General features: G+C 44.2%; 1 protein-coding gene across 1 annotated transcript in view; it reads left to right on the forward strand.

Moving 5' to 3' along the window:
* EXT1 (exostosin glycosyltransferase 1) overlaps window positions 1-20,523 on the forward strand; it is a 188,083-nt gene extending 167,560 nt beyond the window's left edge. The window contains exons 7-11 of the mRNA XM_063422346.1: window positions 118-213; window positions 7,479-7,568; window positions 11,226-11,386; window positions 12,368-12,539; window positions 15,057-20,523. Of these exons, the coding sequence (XP_063278416.1) occupies window positions 118-213; window positions 7,479-7,568; window positions 11,226-11,386; window positions 12,368-12,539; window positions 15,057-15,242 (705 nt within the window). The 3' untranslated portion in view covers window positions 15,243-20,523. The remainder of the gene's footprint in view (window positions 1-117; window positions 214-7,478; window positions 7,569-11,225; window positions 11,387-12,367; window positions 12,540-15,056) is intronic.
* Window positions 20,524-20,748: the final 225 nt, after the last annotated feature.

Genomic DNA, 20,748 nt, shown 5'->3' on the forward strand with positions numbered 1-20,748 from the left:
TGTTTCATTGCTTTTGACTTTGAAATTCCTAACTTGAATTTAACATGTCTGGAAATCTAAGACCTTAGAATATGGACAGCATTGCCACAAAGATCATGGTCCAATGTTCTCTTACAGATTATTGTTTTATGGAATTGTGATAAACCCCTCCCAGCCAAACACCGCTGGCCTGCCACTTCCGTGCCTGTCATAGTCATTGAAGGAGAAAGCAAGGTAGGTGGAGAGGAGCATGGTAAAATGTTGCCTGCATTCTCTGACAGGACAGCAATTTATTTTTCCAGTGACTTTGGTGAAAGCTTTGTAGTTCCCAACAAAATGACAGCTCCCTTCTATTCCTTGGAATTTTGTACCAGCTTAGTTGCGGATTTGTGTTTCATGCATGGGCCCTGTGCACTCAGAAATCATCAGCATGGCAATTAATACCTTGAATCTGAGATTCACAGGTGGGACACAGCTTTGAAATATGCCAGTAGATAGGGCTGATCCCATTGCTGGTGATTCCATCTCTCTGCAGGTGCATGAAGGTAGTGATGCAGCTGCACTCATTGAGTCTGAGAAGTCATATGCAAGACTTGGGGGTCAGCTGTGGACTCAAAAGCAGAGTTAAAAATGAGGACTTGCCTTTGAAAACTATCTTCTTTGATGGCCGTGTGAGGTACTGCTGCCATCAAAAAGAAGGAAGGGACATGGGACACTTGTGTGGGAACAAAATCACCATGTCATCTCTTGCTGTGCAACACGTCTTGTTTGTAGTTTCACAAAGTCAAAATAGATGCCATCAGATGAGAAAAGAGGTTTTTTAAATTCACACTGAAGTAGATGATTCCTTTCCAAATGCAGGGCTGAGAGAAACAAGACTTCTTGCTTCTAGAATCTGAAATAGATTTGAGCTGGACCTCTCTTCAGTCTCTTCTCAGCTGGCTCCAGAGCTGTGCGTTGGCAAAGGGAACTTTTAGTTGCTTTGCCTGTACAATCCTATTTTGAATTTGTAATACTGTGTTTAGTCTTTCCTCCTTGTCACCTTAACAAGGGACAGAAAGCCCTGCAAGGTTGGCAGCTAAAGGCTCTGGTCTTAGCTAGCCATGTAAACAGCATTAGGAGAATTGCTGCAGGGCCGAGAAAGGTTGTAGAGATTTCTGAGCCTTTTGAATGTTCTGGGTGTTTTTATTTTCTTTCTGTAAAACTAGCAGAGGTGAGATAGAGGAGAAATCTCTGACCAGTTCTATAGTGTTTGTAGAAATTGGCCCCAGGCACTGTTTAGATTACAAATGAGTCTCCTGAGTACACAAAGGTGTGTTTATAGTGGACAGTCTCTTCCCTCTAATATCCCAACATATGCCAAATGGCTTCTTGTGTGGAAAGCTGTTTATTTGGACCAAGCTTGCAGAGCCAGAGCAGTCCAGTTCAAAGGTTGCACAAAGGAGCTGCTTTTCATCTCCAAACTTGGCAAAGGCCTCCTGACAGGCACCAATACTCCATGCAGCTGATCATGGTTGTCTGCCTTTACCAAACCTTCACTCTTCCCTTGAAATCAAATATTATAACACCCATTTTACAAAATGCTACTGTAGCTGTAAAAAGAATACATGGCAAGTCCTGACTGTTGTACTACTTTGGCACAGTTTGTAAAAGATTTGGGATGAGAACATGGGGCTCCTGCTGGCTGCTTGCTCTGCTTCCTCTTAGTGTAAGCAAAGCAAAACCCTCAGCCCCAGCCAGATCACCTCTGCATCAGACCCCTGCCTCCCCAGACTGAGGCCATCATAGTGATGGAGTGCTCTCCAGACAGACATTGTGAGCATCCTGATTATGGAGACAGATCTTTCTCTGAATCAAGGTATTGATTCCAAGGACTTGTTCCCAAACAGGTTGCAGGAGGTGTAGAACTGACCATGTCAATTAGGAGGGTTGTGTAAAACTTCTCTGTGTCCCTGTTTCCGTACAGTGGATTCCTCTTACTGACCTTCAAAGTATTTTCTTGGCATAGTAAATTGATAAAGAAGTCTAGTAATTAACCAGGCTATTTTTCCTAGCAAATGAGGAAAACAAACTGTGTTGTGTCCTTGTTATTCTTAATCAGTTCTCACAAGGTGCTATTTAGTTTGCTGAAGAAACCATATGAATTTTCACAGAATCACAGAATTACTAGGTTGGAAGAGACCTTCAAGATCATCAAGTCCAACCCATGCACTAACACCTCAGCTAAACCATGGCATCAAGTGCCACATCTGGTCTTTTTTTAGACATATCCAGGGATGGTGATTCCACCACCAAATCTGGGAGACCATTCCAGTACTTTATCACTCCTTCCATAAAAAACTTCCCTAATATCCAACCTGCATTTATTTCCCTTGGCGCATCTTGAGAACTCTGTCCTCTTATTCTGTCAGCTGCTGCCTGGAGAAAGAGACCAATCCCCACCTGACTACAGGCACCTTTCAGGGAGTTGTAGAGTGATAAGGTCACCTCTGAGTCTCCTTTTCTCCAGGCTAAACAACCCCAGCTCCCTCAGCCATTCCTCACAGGGTTTGTGTTCCAAGCCCCTCACCAGCCTCGTTGCCTCCTCTGGACGCGCTCAAGCATCTCAACGTCCTTCCTGAGCTGAGGGGCCAGAGCTGGACACAGCACTCAATGTCCTTCCTGAACTGAGGGGCCAGAACTGGACACAGCACTCAATGTCCTTCCTGAACTGAGGGCCCAGAACTGGACACAGCACTCGAGGTGTGGCCTCACCAGTGCCAAGTACAGGGGAAGAATGACCTCCCTGCTCGCCAAACTATTCCTGATCCAGGCCAGGATGCCTTGGCCTTCTTGCCCACCAGGTCACACTGCTGGCTCATGTTCAGCTGCTGTCACCAGAACCCCCAGGTCCCTTTCTGCCTGGGCACTGTCCAGCCATACTGTCCCCAGCCTATAGTGCTGCAGGGGGTTCTTGTGGCCAAAATGCAGGACTTGGCGTTTGGACTGAATAAACTTCATCCTGTTGAACTCTGCCCATCCACCCAACCATTCCAGGTCTCTCTGCAGAGCCCTCCTACCTTCCAACAGATCAACACATGCTCCCAGCTTAGTGTCATCTGCAAATGAACTAATGAAAGACTCAATCCCCTCATCCATGTCATCAATAAAAATATTGAACAGAACTGGCCCCAGCACAGATCCCTGAGGGACACCACTGGTCACTGGCTGCCAGCTGGATGCAGCACCGTTCACCATCACTCTCTGGGCCTGGCCATCCAGCCTGTTCCTGACCCAGCACAGAGTGCTCCTGTCCAAGCCGTGGGCTGCCAGCTTCTCCAGGAGCACGCTGTGGGAGACAGTGTCAAAGGCCTTGCTGAAGTCCTAACAGACAACATCAACAGCCTTTCCTGCATTCACCAGGCAGGTGACTTGGTCATAAAACACAACCTACCCCTTCTAAACCCCTGCTGGCTGGGTCTGATACCCTGGGCATCCTGTATGTGCTCTGTTATGGCACTCAATATAAACTGCTCCATAATCTTACTGGGTACTGAGGTCAGGCTGACTGGCCTATAATTACCAAAATCCTCCTTCCCACCCTTTTTTGTGAATGGGTGTCCCATTGGCCAGCTTCCAGTCATCTGGAACCTCACCAGTGAGCCAGCACTGTTGGTAAATGATGGAGAGTGGCTTCGCAAGCTCATCTGCCACTCCCTTACCACCCTGGGATGGATTCCATCTGGGCCCATAGATTTATGAACATCCAAACAGCTCAGCAGTTCTTTGGCTGCCTCCTCCTGGATAACATGGGGACTATTCTTCTCCCTGACACCATCTACCAGCCCAGGAGGGCAGTTGTGCTGAGGACAAGCTGTCTTCCCACTAAAGACTGAGGCAAAGAAGGTGTTAAGCACTTCCACCTTCTCCTCATCTGCAGTTACTAAGTTCCGTCTTGCAGCCAGTAGAGAACAAAGGTTGGTGTTATCCTTCCTTTTGCAGTTAATATTTTTGTCAAAACATTTTTTATTATCTTTTACAAAAGTTGCCAAATTAAGTTTGAACTGAGCTTTGGCCTCTGATTTTTTTCCTACATGCCCTTGCAACCCCCTTAAATACTTCCTGAGAGATCTTAAATACTTCCTGTGAGACCTGACCCTCCTTCCAAAGATGATACATCCTCTTTTTATTCCTAAATTCCTTCAAAACTTTGTTGCCCATTCAGGCTGGATGTTTGCCTTGTCGACTTGTCTTTTGGCACACAGGGACAGTGTGCTCCTGTGCCCTCAAGATCTCTGTTTTGAAGCACACCCACCTTTTCTGGACTCCTTTGTTTTTAAGGATTGCTTCCCAAGGAACTCTCTGAAGAAGTCTCCTAAACAGGCTAAAGTTTGCCCTCCAGAAGTCCAGTTTAAAAGTCTTATTGATGTTCCTCCTGATTTCACCAAATATCGAGAACTCTATAATTTCATGATCACTGTGTCCCAAGCAGCCTTCAACCACCACATCTCCCACCAGTCCATCTCTATTTGCAAACAACAGATCTAACATAGTCCCTCCCCTGCTGGGCTCACTCATCAGCTGCAACAAAAAGTTGTCCTCCACACACTCCAAGAACCTCCTGGACTGCCTCTTTTCTGCTATATTAAGTTCCCAGCAGATGTCTGATAGGTTGAAGTCACCCTCAAGAACCAAGGGCTGGTGATCCTGAAACATTCTTCAGCTGCTTATAGAATAAGTTTTCCACCTCTTCTGCCTGATTGGGTGGGTGATAATAGACTCCCAGTAGGATGTCGGCCTTGTTAGCCTTCCCCTTAATTCTTACCCACAGGCATTCAACTTCATTGTCATTAGTTTCAATACCCATGGCATCAAAAGCCTCCCTAGTATAGGCATCAAAAGCCTCCCTAATATAAAGGGCCACCCCTCCACCTCTTCCCCCTTTCCTGCCAGCCCGTGCAGTGCTCCAGCTATGTGAGCCATCCCACCACGTTTCCATACTGGCAACTACATCATAGCTTTGCTGTTGCACCATGGCTTCCAGCTCCTCTTGTTTGTTACCCATGCTGTGTGCGTTGGTCTACATGCACCCCTAGCTCAGGCTTACCACCCTTGGGCCTGCTTCCACACAGCCCAGCTGCATCCCCTTCCCCCTTCAAACCTGGTTTAAAGCCCTCTCAATGAGTTCCGTCAGTTCATGAGCTAAAATCCTTCTGCCCTTAATGGAGAGATGTTCCAGCAGGCCAGGTGCCAAAAAAGTTGCCCCATGATCAAAGAACTCAACATTCTGCTGAATACACCAACCCTTGAGCCACTTGTTGATAATGGGGGCTCTCCTATTACTTTCATTGTTTTTCTCTGCCACCAAAGGGACTGAGCAGAACACTACCTGTGCTCCTGCCCTATCAACCACTTGACCCAGTGCCTTAAAGTCCCTTTCAATTGCCCTGACACTCCTCTTTTCAATCTCATCACTGCCAGCCTGGAGTATCAGCAGTGCATAGTAATCAGAGGGCTGAATCAGCCCAGGAAGTCTCTCAGTAATATCCCATATCCGAGCCCTAGGGAGGCAGCAGACCTCACTGTGGGATTGGTCTGGGTGGCATATGGGGCCCTCTGTTCCTTCAGAAGAGAGTCACTCACTATGACTACCCTTCTTTTCTTTTTGATGTCAGAGATGGTGATCTGTCTGACAGATGAAGCGTAATTGGGAGGCTCACTGGGCCGATCATTTTCTTCTGCGTCATCTAGCTGACCCTCTCGATCCAGGGCCTCATACCTATTCTGAAGTGGCACCTGGGTAGGTGGTGGGGATCGGGAGGAATTTTTATTGTTACCTCCCCAAGAAGGAACCCATTTCCACTCACCTTCATCGACCAGGTGTCCTCCTGTTGCCTGACAGTGGGAGGCATGGTAGTCCTCTGATTCTTGGTGGGCTTCCCTCAAGGATGGAAGGGTGGAACTCCACCAACCTATTTCCCTAATACTGCTCAGCCTTTCTACTTCCCCCCTAAGCTCAGCCACAGTGAAAGGAGCCATTCACTTGTTCCCACTGCAGGCAGGTTTCTGCAACTCCCCTGGTACTGCTGATAGGCTCAAACACTCCGCACAGGCAGGGGTCTGGACAGACACATCCTTTTTGGAGGGCTCTATTTGGCTACATACACTTTTACTAACTGCAGGTTTTGATAGTGTAAAAGCCATTACTAACAAAAATAACAAAACAAAATTTAAAAATGTCAAAAAAAAACCCAAACCACCAAAACCAATAAAAACACAACAAACCACTCGCAGGAGGAAACCTGCCACCCTGCCTGTGCGAGCTGCCGTGCCACGCTCCGGTTCGCCGCACTCCGGGTGCCGCGCTCCCTAGAGGCCTCTTTTAATCACCCCACTGCTCGGGGAGGAAAGCCCTGCCCTGCACTGGTGTAGCTAAGGAGAACGAGGAACACATCTCAGCATTCTTTTCATCACCCCACTGCTCTCCAGGTTCATTGCTTGCTGTTATCTTTTTGATCCAGCTTTCTCATCTATTTCCTATTACTTTGAGGCCTGTCCTGCTATATCTTTAAAAAGCTTATTCTGTATATATGTTTTTTATATATAGAATGGTTTGAGTTGGAAGGGACCTTAAAGACTATCTAGTGCCAACCCCCCTGCCATGGACCAAGAAACCTCCCACTAGACCAGATTGTTCAGAGCTCTGTGCAGTCTGGCCTTGAACACTCCCAGGGATGGGGCATCTACAGTTTCTCTGGGCAACCTGTTACAGTGCCTCACCACGCTCAAAGCAAAGAATTTTTTCTTAATATGTAATCTAAACTTACTATCTGTCAGTTTGAATCCATTCCCCCTTGTCCTGTCACTACATGCTCTTATAAAATGTCCCTCTTCATCTTTCTTTCAGGCTTCCTTCAGGTACTGGAAGGCCATTTAAGAATGTGACTATTTAAAATGCTACAATACCTATATAATTCTTAATGCAGCTAAAGCTCAATTTGGGTTCTTTAGCATATTCTCCTTTTCTGTTGGAGAATATTGCACCATCCTGGTAGTATTACATCCTTCACACACAGCCTGGGCTGCTTGGTTTCCCAGCTGTGTAAGCTTATGAAGGCTGCAAAGTCCTTCTCAGTGTTCATTACCTTCAATCCTCACGACCTGTAGGAGAGCAGAGGGACAGTCCTAGCCACCAGGGAAGATGTCCTCCACAAAGAAGATGGTACATCTAATTATCAGTACAAACCAATGTAGTTTGTCACTAAAAGAAAGCAGCCTGCTGCAGGGGGAGGTCTATTCAGAAATTACTCCTCAGACAAAAGGTGTAGGCTGACTGCTGGGGTGATAGAAATGACAGTCCTTCACTTCTGAGCTGAAGCGTCCATTCCATCGAGCAGAAATATGCCACATACCTCAGACAAGAGGAAATAAGAGTGAGGAATAAGATTAAGTGTTTGCCTTGGAAATGAGTCCTTCAAGTGATTTTTATTTCCTCCCCTTCCTGCCTTGGATACCCACAGGTTATGAGCAGTCGCTTCCTACCCTATGACAACATAGTGACAGACGCAGTGCTAAGCCTGGATGAGGACACCGTGCTTTCAACCACTGAGGTAAGGGTCTCTCTCTCGGGAGTCTGCTTGGCTCCTGGGCTCAGCCTGAGCACAGCAGATACGGTCTTTTCTTGGCTTTGCCAGCGAGCAAATGTTGCAAGATTTCCTGCTACACTCCTCAGTTTTAACGTGTTGCACTTGTTTCAGCAAAGCTGCCACTGCCTGCCATCAGAGGAGCTTTTCGCCCCAGTTAATTGGCTCATCATTAGCATATGGTTCTTCCGTTCTTCATTATTTTAGTAACATAGCTGCAGGCGGGTGTAGGCAGCCAAGAGCAGTAAGCTTTAATATTCTCTCACTTTTCTGATTGGGGTAGCTTCCCCCCCACATTTTCAGTAGGGTGTAGGTGGAGAAGGAAGGCTTGTCAGCAGAGGGGGACTGCTTTCACACCAAAAACAGCATTGCCACCCTAGTGCAGGATATCACTGAGGAGTGCTCTTTCCCCATTGTGTCTGCCCATAAAATTGAAGATCTTTGCTAGTTTAGGTGCTCGAGTGTCTGTGCCAAGAGCAAGATAGCACTAAGAAAAGAAAAATACTGTAGAAAACCAATTTTTACAACTGGGATGAGTATTGATTTCTAGAACCTCTTCCTGAGAACCACAAGGGAAACTGATGACAGTTTATATAGAGTGCAATATTTGGGAAATACATTATTAATGATGGCCAGGGAATAGCTTGAAAAACTCGATTATCTTTTGTTTTCCCTTTTTTTCTCAATGTTCATGGTCATTCTGCTCTCCCCACTTCACCTTCATAAAAATGCATTTCTGTCAGTGACGGGGATCTTTCACTGATGCTGCCACTACTTATATGTCAGTGAAGAAATGCATAACATTAGTCTTCAGTCACTGCTATATACCCTGAGATGTCACTGAATTTGTTCTAAATGGATGAGATTGCAACTGCTTTTCTCCCCTGTACAGATGCAGGACTGTGGTTAGACTGCTCAAGAAACAGCCTTGGTAGCCCTCTTTCGCTTCAAAAATGAAAGAAATAGTTGACATTGAACCTATTTGATACCAGTGTTACACTTTGATAGTTTCTGCTAGATGAGGAAGAATTTGGCTGCTGCCAAAGCACTTGTGTACAAAGCCCTGCACAGCCCAAAGAAATCCCACAGCAATAAAAAACATTTCTTCTTGGGCTGGACTTCATAAGCGGGTTGTTGCTCAGGATGAAGGGTCCCATCTCGGCTGCCCTGGGGATCATGGTAATACCTCTGAGGTATTAATTGAACTGATGGGGTATTTACAGCAATCCAGCCTGTGGATTCCATGAGGATTTGAAGCTTTGTTTTGTTTTAACTGGTATTTAGTCATCTTCCAAACTTCAGAGTCATACAGGCCTCTGGAACACATATGAAATAAATAGTGTTTCTCATTCAACTTGGCCATGTTTTACCCTAAACATTTTGAGGCACAGAAACTTGTTGTTGTGTGAGACACCCTACCGTTTTCTTTGTGGCTTTGTTGCTTTGCTATTTTCTTTGTTGCTCATGTGAGCAACTGCAGCTGATACTGTGTGTTTGCGCAGTGGTATTTGCCCTATGAGCCCCGTGGTCCCTGTGCTGCAGACAGAACCAGCTGGCCAGCTCCTGCTAGAACCCACCTTGCAGCTCCAGCATGTTTCTGCCAGGGTGCCAGCACCAGCAGCTCTGCTTGGTGGCTCTCCATGAAGAGCTGCGGGACCTCTCTGCTGTTTCACTTCCCCCACGGTACAGCTTACGCAAATGTGATGTGACATTTCCTTTGAAACTAGCTACACGGCCCAGAAAAGGCAATTTAGAAACGTGGTCAAAGACAATCACGTTCCCATTGAGAGCAGCACTCCCCAGGCACATCCTCCAGACTGTCTGACCCTGGCGTGGTAAAGGTTTTCCATTCTCAACGATGCGTAATTGTTCTGTGAGAGGAGCTGTTCCACATGCACAGAGGGGTGTGTGTGGGGGAAGTCATTAGAAATCAGTGTAGGTCATGATCCAGAGATTTAAGAGACTGCCAGCGTGGTCGGATTTTCCTGGTGATCAGCTGAGAGTGGCAGTGCCGCTGGAAATTATTTAGGATGAGACCTGAGGGGCTTTTTCAATAAAGGGAATTTTCTCTTAGGGTGGTTGCTTTAGTCCATCTCCCTAGTGCAAGGGCAGATAGTTGAAAGCACAAGAGAGGGCACTCGGTGCAGCAATTTTGTTATTTATTTAAGCTTGAGATTCTCAGACTTCTCTAAAGAAAACAGATGTCACGTTTTATGGGAAAGGCCTTTATAGGGAAAAAACCCCTCCAGTTCTTTCATGTGGTATTGATTTGGATGAGATCAGAACTATCACAACGGTAACTGGTTTGTGCATATTGTCTTTCTGGTTGGCCTCAGATTCCTTGAAACAACTTTAAAGAAAATAACCAGGCCCTAACTTTTATTTCACCCCATGTGTGACTCTTCTGTTTCATAAAAACACTTCTAAATGTGAGAAGTCTGACAATAATCAACACAAAATGGGACTGTTCAGAGCAGTTATTCTTTATCTAACCTCTACACCCTTAACGTTGACTGCATTCTTGGAAGGCTTTTTAAACATTTTTGAGCGAAGTTTTAGGTCCCGCTGGTACTGAGGGGAACCTAATGTGCTGTGCAGAAACAAAGCCCTTCTTTGGGGGGGATTTGACTAGGACAATTAGAATTGTCTATAACTCTTATACAATTTCACTCAAGCTTGAACTCCAAAATCTAAGTTGAAGGGGAGAGACTGCCAAACATTGATAAAATCTTTCCATATGTATTTTTATGAAACTTTTCTCAAATATAATGCTGACCATCCTTTTGAAAACTATCCAAATCATCCCTTTCCTAATAATCACTAGATGTTGTTCAGTAGGATCATGGAGTAGCAATGTCCTGTCACTTCTCAATTCTCAGAGATTTGAGTTATTAAAAATAGTTACAGCAAGACAATAAAATAAAAAAATGCCATTGGCAGCGTTTGACATACTCTTGTGGCTCATACAATATAAAACATTTTCTTAAAGTTTAGGTTCCTGATGCCATTTAACTAAATGGGAATTTCATCTTCCTCTTTATTAAGCTATATGTTGAACCTTTTTGGTCATATTGACATCTTGAAAGTATGACTGATATGGTCTTCAGAAGGCTCAAAACAGTTAGGAAATATGAAAGAACTCTGCTCTGAGTGACTGTTTTATTCTCACTGAGCCACCTTTACCATTTAAAGTGTTTGACTCCTGATTTTCTAAGCTCTGTGTTAACAGTAATAAAATGGTAGGTGCAGTGCACAAAGATGTGCAAAAATTTCAGTTTACCACATGGCTATTACCCCTTGGTGTTGCGTTGAGGTATAAATACATGCACCTACACCCATTCTTTCTGTAAGTTGAAAAGGTTTGATATGTAAAGGGCAAGCTTGAAAATGTTAATGTAATGCTGTGATGCTCTAGACTCCCTTTAACAGGAACCATTAAAATGTGCATAATTATAGGGCAAAATGTCAAGCAGTCAGTTTAATTTACTGATGAATACACAGAATTACTGTTTTGCAACAGTTCCAAGGTTTTGAATTGCGAATTAGTGGCAAGGTAGTATTTTGTTTTGTTGACATTTGTTGAAACAGTTTCAGTATTCATTTGGCCTGTACCTTTGTCCACAGGTGGATTTTGCCTTTACAGTTTGGCAGAGCTTTCCAGAGAGGATTGTAGGGTATCCTGCACGCAGTCACTTCTGGGACAACACTAAGGAAAGGTGGGGGTATACCTCCAAATGGACTAATGACTATTCCATGGTATTGACAGGAGCTGCTATTTACCACAAGTAAGAATCCAGAACATCTGTTATCCTTCTTCTATATGAAACAAAATAGTAAAGAGAGGGTAAGGGTGAGGTGTGAAGAACATTCTTCCGGGGAGGGGAAAGGATGGAAAGATAGTGAATGGGTCTACTTTTTATGGGGTAATAATTTAAGTTCTTGGTTTAGCTCTGGGGATCTGGTAATCATTATTGCACTTGTTGGGTCTCTTTGAAGTCACTTGTGTTTTGAGGCAGTTGGACTGCTCTTTTTAACATCAGGAATTACACACTTCAAAGAGTTCCTGAATTCATTAAGCTGCTTGGCTGAATGGCCTGTAGCATAGCAGAAAGGAGGTTACTTCCAGGCCAGTTCTGGGTATGTGTTGGCTGACAGCTGCAGTCTGCAAAGTCTTCTGGCTACTCTAGAAATGTAGTACAAAGGGCATGTGGCAGCTCAGCATACTGTAGCATGTTGGAGAAAACCTATGTTATTAGAACTTCAGCAGACCAAAGTCCTCTCTACATTTAAAAAGAAAATTCTGGAGTCTAATCCACACCCCTACAAAGGAGAAGACAGGCCACAGGGGATGATATAGACTCAAAGGAGAATAAGTTCAACAATAAGAACATTAGTAGGGCAGTTTTAAAAAGAGTTCTTCCCAATGGAAGAGTTTGGAAAGAAAATATGGAGGATGCATTCATCAGTGTTGTCTATCACATTGTAGCACTGTGGGGCTCTCCTTCCTACTTGTCCATTATCTTGATACTTAGGCCCACATTGTTTCTTTCAACCTGGTTACAAAAAAGGCACATGTTCTCTTTCTCCTTTAGCACTGTCTTGATGAGAAATCGATTTGTTTTCCCTTCTTCTTGGAGGGTGATACCAAAGGAAGGAAGTGCTGTATTGGGAGTTGAGTACAAAACTTGGGTCTCAACTGAGATAGAAATGTCCTGGATACCTGAAAGCCCCATGACTGTATTAATGACACTGCTGTTGGTTTTCAGATATTATCACTACCTGTACACTCATTACCTGCCTGCCAGCCTAAAGAATATGGTGGACCAACTGGCCAATTGTGAGGACATTCTAATGAATTTTTTGGTGTCAGCCGTGACAAAATTGCCTCCAATCAAAGTAACACAGAAAAAACAGTATAAGGAGACCATGATGGGACAGGTATGTAATCACAGCATGTTTTAGCAGTTGGGATGTATTGATAATGTAACAGGTTCACTTCTAGGTTAGGCTTACACAGTGATACAATTCTGTCAAATATTTTTGCAGTTTTTAGTTTAGCAGAACTGTAAATAGACTTTAGATATGTTTATTATAATGAAGAAAAAGGAAAAATGGCAAACATCTACTGTGGATGCTGCTTCCCTTCATAGTTTTCTGACATGGTGTTATTCATGGTGATCCCAAACTCCTGGAACTGACGATTGTGGTGACTGAATTTCAGTTAAACTCTAGTTTTCTAATTAAGTATTCTAGGCTCAAGACCTAGTCATGGAATGCTAGAAGCATAAATAAATTCTAGAAAGATTTTCTATTTTTTTATTATTAATTAATATAATGTACCAGGCTGTCCCTGTGCTGTTTTAAATTATATAGTGTGATTCAAGCACTGACACTGAACTGTCACAACAGAGATAATTTGTGATATGCAAGTGGTTTTTTTCCCCACAGGGAACCTTTTATCCCACAGTCATGCCATCACTCACTAGCAGCCATGAAGTGCTTGCTTTAGGTCCTCTTCCAACTACTGGATAAGCCTTCTGTCATTGCAGAAGTACCTCTAGTAAGGGATCCATGGTAGTGTGGGGACACTTGTCCTCCTACCCTGTGTGAGAGAACAATGAGGACAATAGCAAGTCCTGCAAAACCTGCAAGTCCTGAGCAGCCTCCCATCTGTGCTGCCACAATGTCTGTGATCTCAGTGCAAACAGTACCGTGATTACTAGGGGGCAGGTGAAAGAAGGGCCCTTGATTTTCCTCTCACATTTTCTCCTGGCAGCACTACTTGGATCTTTGACTGGGGAGTTGCCATGCAAGTTTGTAAGCTCCATTATCTCTGTGTCACTGCACTTCCACCTGAGGTATTGATTGCATTCAGTATTCGTGACACATTTGGGTGCCCAGGAGACCTTCTATGAACAAGAAGGTGCCATCCAGAAAGTACCTATTGCTTCCAGTTTCAGCTTCACCTCTCCACAGGGCTGTGCTTTGGCTGTTTGGCAGAGCCTGAGCATTCATTTTTCATCTTACAGCACGGGTGACTCGAGTCAGCCATGAACTATAACTCTCTCCTAAAGACAAGTTGTTCCTGCAGCTTTGGGAAATGTAATGGACCATGTTCATAATTCCTTGAAAGACAAATAAAAAATTAACATAACCTCAGTGTTGTGACAGAGATGAATAGTCTTATGGAAATTCAGTGTTAATGGCCAAAATATCTGCTATAATCCTCTAGCAACAAGCTTTTACTTGCTCTTTAGTGGCTCTGTATAATCAGGAGGCTGTAATCAATGCACATTAAAACCTACCACTTGAGCTAAACCAGACAGGCCTTGGAACAAGATCAAGTCTGGTACCACAGTCATTTGGCAAGTCCCTGGCTTTATCTGTGTCTTCATGTTTTAATTTACATCCTTTGACTTTATGAATTTATATTTGTTTTTAAAGTATAGTGGAAACTTAAGAGCTATAGAGAGGTGCATGGGAAGTGGCACAGAAAAACCCCTAGGATCTCAACATTCATACTTTATCTTAAATAATAGTTTTATTATGTTTATAAATGTTCTTTAGGTACAGACAAAGAATAATAGCAGCTTTAAAGCTGCTAGGGCCTTTTTTTTTCCAGAGCTGCTGAGTTTCAGTGGACTTCCACAGGGATTACAGCTGCCCTGAACTTTGGAAAATCGTGCCAGAATATTTTGCATGTATGCAAAGACCATGGTGTTTTCCTTGGGTCAGAGTTTAATATGATGTAGTGTGGGACTCCAGTTCATTTTTTTTGTGTCTGTGAGACAGTGCTGTTTGCTGCACTGGACTTGGCCAGTGGGATTCCTGGAAGCACTTTGCTCTACACTGCAGGGCACCTACACACATGAGTAATGCCAGTCACATAAGGACATCTACGCAGATACAAGCTGGTTGAAATTACTGGTGTATCAGTTTCTGCAGATCTGAACTGCAAAAGTTCAGGTTTGACCCTGAATAATTGTTTCCCTCCTATGGCTGAAGACTGTAGACAGCAACTGGCCTGGGCATGCACCTCTGCTAGAAAGCAGTAGCCTTCTTTTTTTTTCTGGTGGTTTTTAAGAACTCGTTGTATCTCTGAAATAGCTGGAGGGTTTGAAGAAAAGAAGAGTGAGGGATAGGGTGAAATGGAGTGTGGCAAGATTTGGGAGGGCTGCTTGTGGGTGTTCCACAGGCTGGCTCGTGGTTGAACTCCCATTTCCACGCTGCCCTGCCCTCTGCTCTGTTTGGGAAGTCAGGGGTGTCCAGCTCACCACCACTGGAGCTGCTGTGGGCGGGTGTTGTTCCCCCTCTCTGAGCCCCACGAGCGGGATCCAGCGCCACAGAGCCTCCTGCCCCGGCTGGGCACCACGGTGTGCGCCTGGCCCAGCTCCCGCTGCTCCCGCATCCTGTGTGCCAAGGCCAACTCTGATCTCTGCTCTCCTCTCCTCACAGACCTCCCGGGCCTCGCGCTGGGCCGACCCCGACCACTTTGCCCAGCGGCAGAGCTGCATGAACACTTTCGCCAGCTGGTTTGGCTATATGCCGCTGATCCACTCGCAGATGAGGCTCGACCCCGTCCTCTTTAAAGACCAGGTCTCCATCCTAAGGAAGAAGTACCGAGACATTGAACGACTCTGAGGACGCTGCTGAGGGGGCCGAGCTGCCCTCGCTCCTGTGGGAGCCGGACTGTGCCGCCGACAGCGAGCGCCCGACCCCGCCCGGCCCGCTCCGCCGGGGCCGCCGCTCCGGACTGCGCCCGACCGCCGGCAGGCTGCTGTCGCTCAGACTAGGTCGTGTACAGTTTCATTATGGAACATTAAATAATTATTTTTGAAATGATTGCTATGCAGGTTTAAACTTTTTTAATGATCAAAAAAAAAAACCCTATTAAAAACAGAGTTCTTTCTTTAATCAAAATTGTGTTGGTTGTGAATATTTCAGAGCTGCCATTTCTTTCTTTTATGCATTTGATTGTCAATGCAATTTTCATTCCTTTTTCCCTGCACAGTTAAATGCTGGAATCTCACTGGGAGAAAATGCGGCAGGTTCAAAAACAAACCGAGCACAAACTGGACAGAACTGAACTATTAATATTTCTCATTTACTACCGACTTTTTTTTTCCTGTTTTCCCCAAGCCAGTAGCAGCCCCTGTGGCTAAACTCCTTTGGACAGCCAAATGAGAGGGTAGAGCCTTCTGCCTGGGGACCTCTATTTTAAAGGCAATCAGCCTTGCCTTGCAGGGAGAGAGGAGCATGACATGAAGCACAGGGACACACACATGCACAGCAGGGCTGCAGGGTCACTTGTGCTCACAGAGGCACATCTTGAGTGTCCCTGCCCATGGATGGCAGAGCACCCCATCAGCACGGCCAGCGTGGTGGTCCTGTGGGACACCCAGAGCCTGTGCAAGTCCCTGCTGTGGGCAGTGGAGCCACTTGGCAGCTAAACATCCAGAAGTAGCTTCATTCTGAGGGTAAAAGGAGTGATGAGGAAAAGCAAGAAAGCATGTTGGTGCTTGCAGTGCAGGAATTTGGCCTGTAACTGGCTTATTTGAAATCAAAGCATGGGCTTCTCTTTTTTCATTTCTTTTTTTTTTTTTTTTTCGGAAGTGCAAATAAATAGAGAAATTCCCTCATGGAGGTCTGACACCTGAAGTAAAGCATATGGTCAGACACGGGGTCCTGGCAGCAGTGGTGTTCCCAGGCATGCTTGGGGCAGGGTAACTCACACAAAAAGCCTGCTTCTGAAAGACAAGTGCTGCTCATGCTCCAAAATGGTTTAGCATTTCAAACATAAGTATTTTTAAATTGCAATATTCCAGTTGTTTATTTCTTTGTAATCCTTTCTTATTTATGTGTTTCTTTACATTGAAGAATGAAATCAGAAGCAGTGATTTGGGTCAGGAAGATGCCATTCCAGTTTGCTAAGAAAATAAGCACTTTAAAAATGTTTCAAACTCTCACATTTTGGGGTGCTCTGTAATTATCCCCGCCCCAAGAGGAGCTCTGTTAAGTCACAGCAAGAGGGTTTAGTGCCGATGCCCAGAAGACCAGCAAGCCTTCCTATACCTCACTTCTTTGTAAGCAGGCAAACTGGTAGCAGGGATGAAGAGCAGTGACTCTTCAGTCACTGCCAGTCACATCTAGTAGGGACAAAGAGTAATTGGACCACAATGACCACCTGTTTCATTCAGGCTCAGGCACCAAATCAATGTGCAGCTTTAAGCAACTTGCATAAACAGGGCATGCCTCAGTTTCCTCTTTGTTAAAGTAATAATTTCTGGTTGGAGAGAGAATGCTGTGAAGCTTAAATAATTTCTCTTGCTGCTAAGATCATTATCCCTAAATAGAAAGTTGCTGTAAAAGTGAAAAGTTCATGTTACTAAATGTTGAATGCAACCTGATCTGTAAAGACTTGGAGAGAGTGCTTTGCTTTGCATATGTATCATGATGTTTGAACAGAGCACATCAAATTAGGACAGGACCATCCGGTTCCTGACATTTTGTTTTAGAATCACAGAATGGTTTGGGTTTGAAGGAATCTTGAAAATCATCTAGTTCCAATCCCCCTGCCACATCTTCCACTAGACCAGGTTGCTCAGAGCCCCATCCAGCCTGGCCTTGGACACCTCCAGTGTGTTCTGGGCCACCTGTTCCAGTGCCTCACCACCCTCACAGTGAATAATTTCTTCCTAATATCTGATCTAACATCTACCTTCTTTCAGCTTAAAACCATTACTCCTTGTCCTATCACTAGATGCCCTTGTAACTCTGAACCAAATCTTTAAAGGAATCTGCCAAAACATGTGAGGCTACAGCTAGTGACTTAAGCTGCTGAAAGGAAGAGGTGCCACTTTTCCCTCAGTTTCTGTTGCTCTCCCAGTCCCTGGCCATGCAGTCTCACCTGACACCTTCTGCCATGGTGGTGGCCACCAGATGCTTCTGTGAGCCCATTCAGCTCTCTGAACTCATGGAAAACTGTCCAGTGATTTACCGGATTTTTCTAAATACCATTTTAGAGAGTTAAATCAGCATGTGGAGGGACATGTAAAGAGGCAGCAGTAGGTAGGCAAGGCCAGGAAGGGAAGGGGAGAAAGATATGTTTCAGTCTGTGTTAGGGTGAGCTGCTAATTCAAGATGCTCACATCTGTAAGAATCTGAACCTCACTTCCCTGTGCTCTCAAGTCTGTGTTTGGTGATCTGCATGGGAAAGTGAAATCCAGTGATTTGATTTTTCCAGAGTGAATGGCTCAGTGGCTCCCATGACAGTTTTCCTGTTGGAGATCAGGTAGCTCGCTCAAGGACTGGAATAGACCTTCTACTTAGACTCACTATTTGGAGAACGTGCCAAACACTGGGTGAGGCTTGCAGGGCTGACGTTTGCTCATGTGCTGTGTGCAGGTGAGTGAGCACCACAGGAGCATCTGCACCTCTGGGAAGCAGTCACTGATCTGTAGCCAGCAAGAGGGACCCGTACTAAAACAAAATTAAAATTCTGCCTGGGTTTTAGTAAATGCCATTTGGGGGCATGTGGGTTGGAGTTTCCGTTAGAAAGGGAGTAACTATTTTTGGAGTGCAGCAAGTCAGGCCAAGCTTTAAAGCTGTTTGACATTCTGTTATCGTCACTTTTTGGGGTGGCTGAAAGAGACTGCTAAAGCTCACTCTCAGTGTGATTCGAGGTCCCTTGTGTTTACTGATTGCTAATTAAAGAAGTAACAATGGAAGGCTTAGCTCCAGAAGGGATGTGGATAGGTAGGAGCATTTCTCTTTGCCATGCGTTACCCGGGTGCAGTCGTCCTGCTGGGAAAGAATGTCCCTCGTGGCCAGTCTCTGCGTGTCCATGGCCCTGGGACCCGGGAGAGGAGCTGGACACACACCCAGCTCAGAGTCTCTCTGTGGCCATCACTGGCCGGTGCTCCTAAGGACAGCAGGCAAAGCCTCCCACCTCTACCTGTGTTGGACGGAGCCGTGTTGTTTCCTTAGTGAATGAAATCACTCTATTGTTGTATGCTAGGTGCAAGTTAATGGTTCTTTAGTTTTTTTATCCTCTCCCAATTCAGATGGTGCTGAAACAAGGTTCATTCCTTGTTGCTCCTTTTGTAGGTTTTTTTTATTATTATTTTTCATTAACAGCAGGCTATGTTAGCCTTTACTTTACAGGTACTTGAATGCCTGATGACTTGACTGAGTGTTACGCATGTGGCCTTTTGTAAAGGTTACTGACCTTAATTTAATCAGGGGTGAGATGGGTGGATGAATGTGAATAGATCCATGCCATTAAAACAGAATAGAAGTAGGGATTAGAGTTTGGGAGAACTGATGAATTTTTAATTGAATTTATTAAAGGAAAAAAAAAGAAACCCTTCCCAGTTATAATTTGAATGAGACCTATTGCTGGAGAAAGGTTTCATGAGAAAAATGCGACACAAATACAGGGGCAAACATCCAAGATAGAAAGTGCCTGGCACTCCTTGCAGTCCCCTGGGCCTGCACAAGATTTTCTTTGCCCTCTTTCTATTTTGTGAGAATCCGTAACTATTACCGTACCTTTTTCTAGATGTGAATGTTTAAGCTTTGTCATAATTTCACAGTGAACCCACTGGTATGCTAATGCATGGCTAGTGAACACTTTGATCTTTTCCATTGGAAAATATCGAGGAATTGATCAATTTCAGGTTGCAATTTTTCTTTTAGAGACAATTTTGGCAAAGAAATTAAGTTTTCACCAATGAGAGCCTTTTAAAATAGCTCATTTACCAAAAGATGTCTTGGAGAATGGAAGTCATCATTTGAAGCATGAAAGAAAGAGCTAGATGTACACTCAGATTTTTTAAAAACCTTTATATGCCCAGTGTAAAATGTGTCCTCCTCTTTTGCACTCCACACTACTGAAACTAAAATACTCAATGTTTGCCGTAGTGTCTGCTATTGATTGACAGCAATTTGTTGTTACAAGCATCCTCTTACAGCAGAGGGTGATCTGGTTGTTTGCTCCTTTTTTTTTTTTTTTCTTTTTTTTTTTTATTCCCGGGCAGGCTCTGATGTCTGTTCTGGAAACGTGGCCTTAAGGGCATCAGCCTGACAGAGCCATTTCCCTGGGCATTAGTGGGATTTCACAGGATGGACCTGTGGTCTTCCAAGAAGGGACCTGCCCCACACAGGGTCTTACCTGGTGTCTGCTGGAAAGGAAATTGCATCTTCCAAAATTTTGTACATCTCACCCTTGTTTAAAACTAAGTCAAGCTGGCCTTTATACCACTATTTTAACCATCTTCACACACATTTTTTTTAAGTTGGAATTAAATTAGAGGGAGTTAAATTAGGCAAGGTTTAAACTGGAGGGGGGGTGGGGGGTATAGAACTCATCAGATGCTTTGAGATGCTCCCTCCCACTCTTTCACAATGTTTTTAGTGATTATTTCACAGTGGGTTAGTGATGATCCAATGGGCCTTGCGACCTTGTACATAATTCTGTATATTTATTTTCAGAGAAAATATGTATAGTGTTTGGATTATGGGAATGGAAACCTGAAATGGGAATTCTTAGGTCGGCAAATGTAAAGCAAAAAAGCAAACAAAAATACAATCTTATTTTGTATAAAATGTACATTTTTGAGAAAATTTTTCTAATGCATTGCCAATGTTTTCATAGTGCTGCCACATCTTTTTTAAAGTGTTTCTCCCTCTTTGTTTGACTATTGACAACATGGTGCAATTAAACCTAAAGCAAATGTGTGAGTGAGAGAAAAAGAGAGAATGAGAAATTTAAAAGCCATATTATTTGGTTTACTTCATTAACCTGTATACCATCATAGGTTTACCATCTAAGATAGGTTGGTTTTATAGATAGTGTCACCAAAGACTTTTTTTCTTCAGATTTATTTTGAAAAGTTGTTAATAAAGGACGTACATTTCTGTTGCAGTGTGTTCTTATTTTTAAGGTAGAATAACAAGTCTTGCTTTGGTTCTTGAGAATGCAAATTTGGGAGCACAATTGCCACGTGTCTCAAGTCTGGGGTAGTTAAATGAAAGGCTCTTTGTCTTCTTTCTCAGCCTGAACTGAGCATTGGCTCTGTGTATATCTTGTGTCTCTGTAGCACTGACAAACATGTAGTGCAGCATGCATACACTGTGCCAATCCAGC

Source organism: Prinia subflava, chromosome 1 (genome assembly GCF_021018805.1).
Source record: "Prinia subflava isolate CZ2003 ecotype Zambia chromosome 1, Cam_Psub_1.2, whole genome shotgun sequence".
Taxonomy (NCBI): Eukaryota; Metazoa; Chordata; class Aves; order Passeriformes; family Cisticolidae; genus Prinia; species Prinia subflava.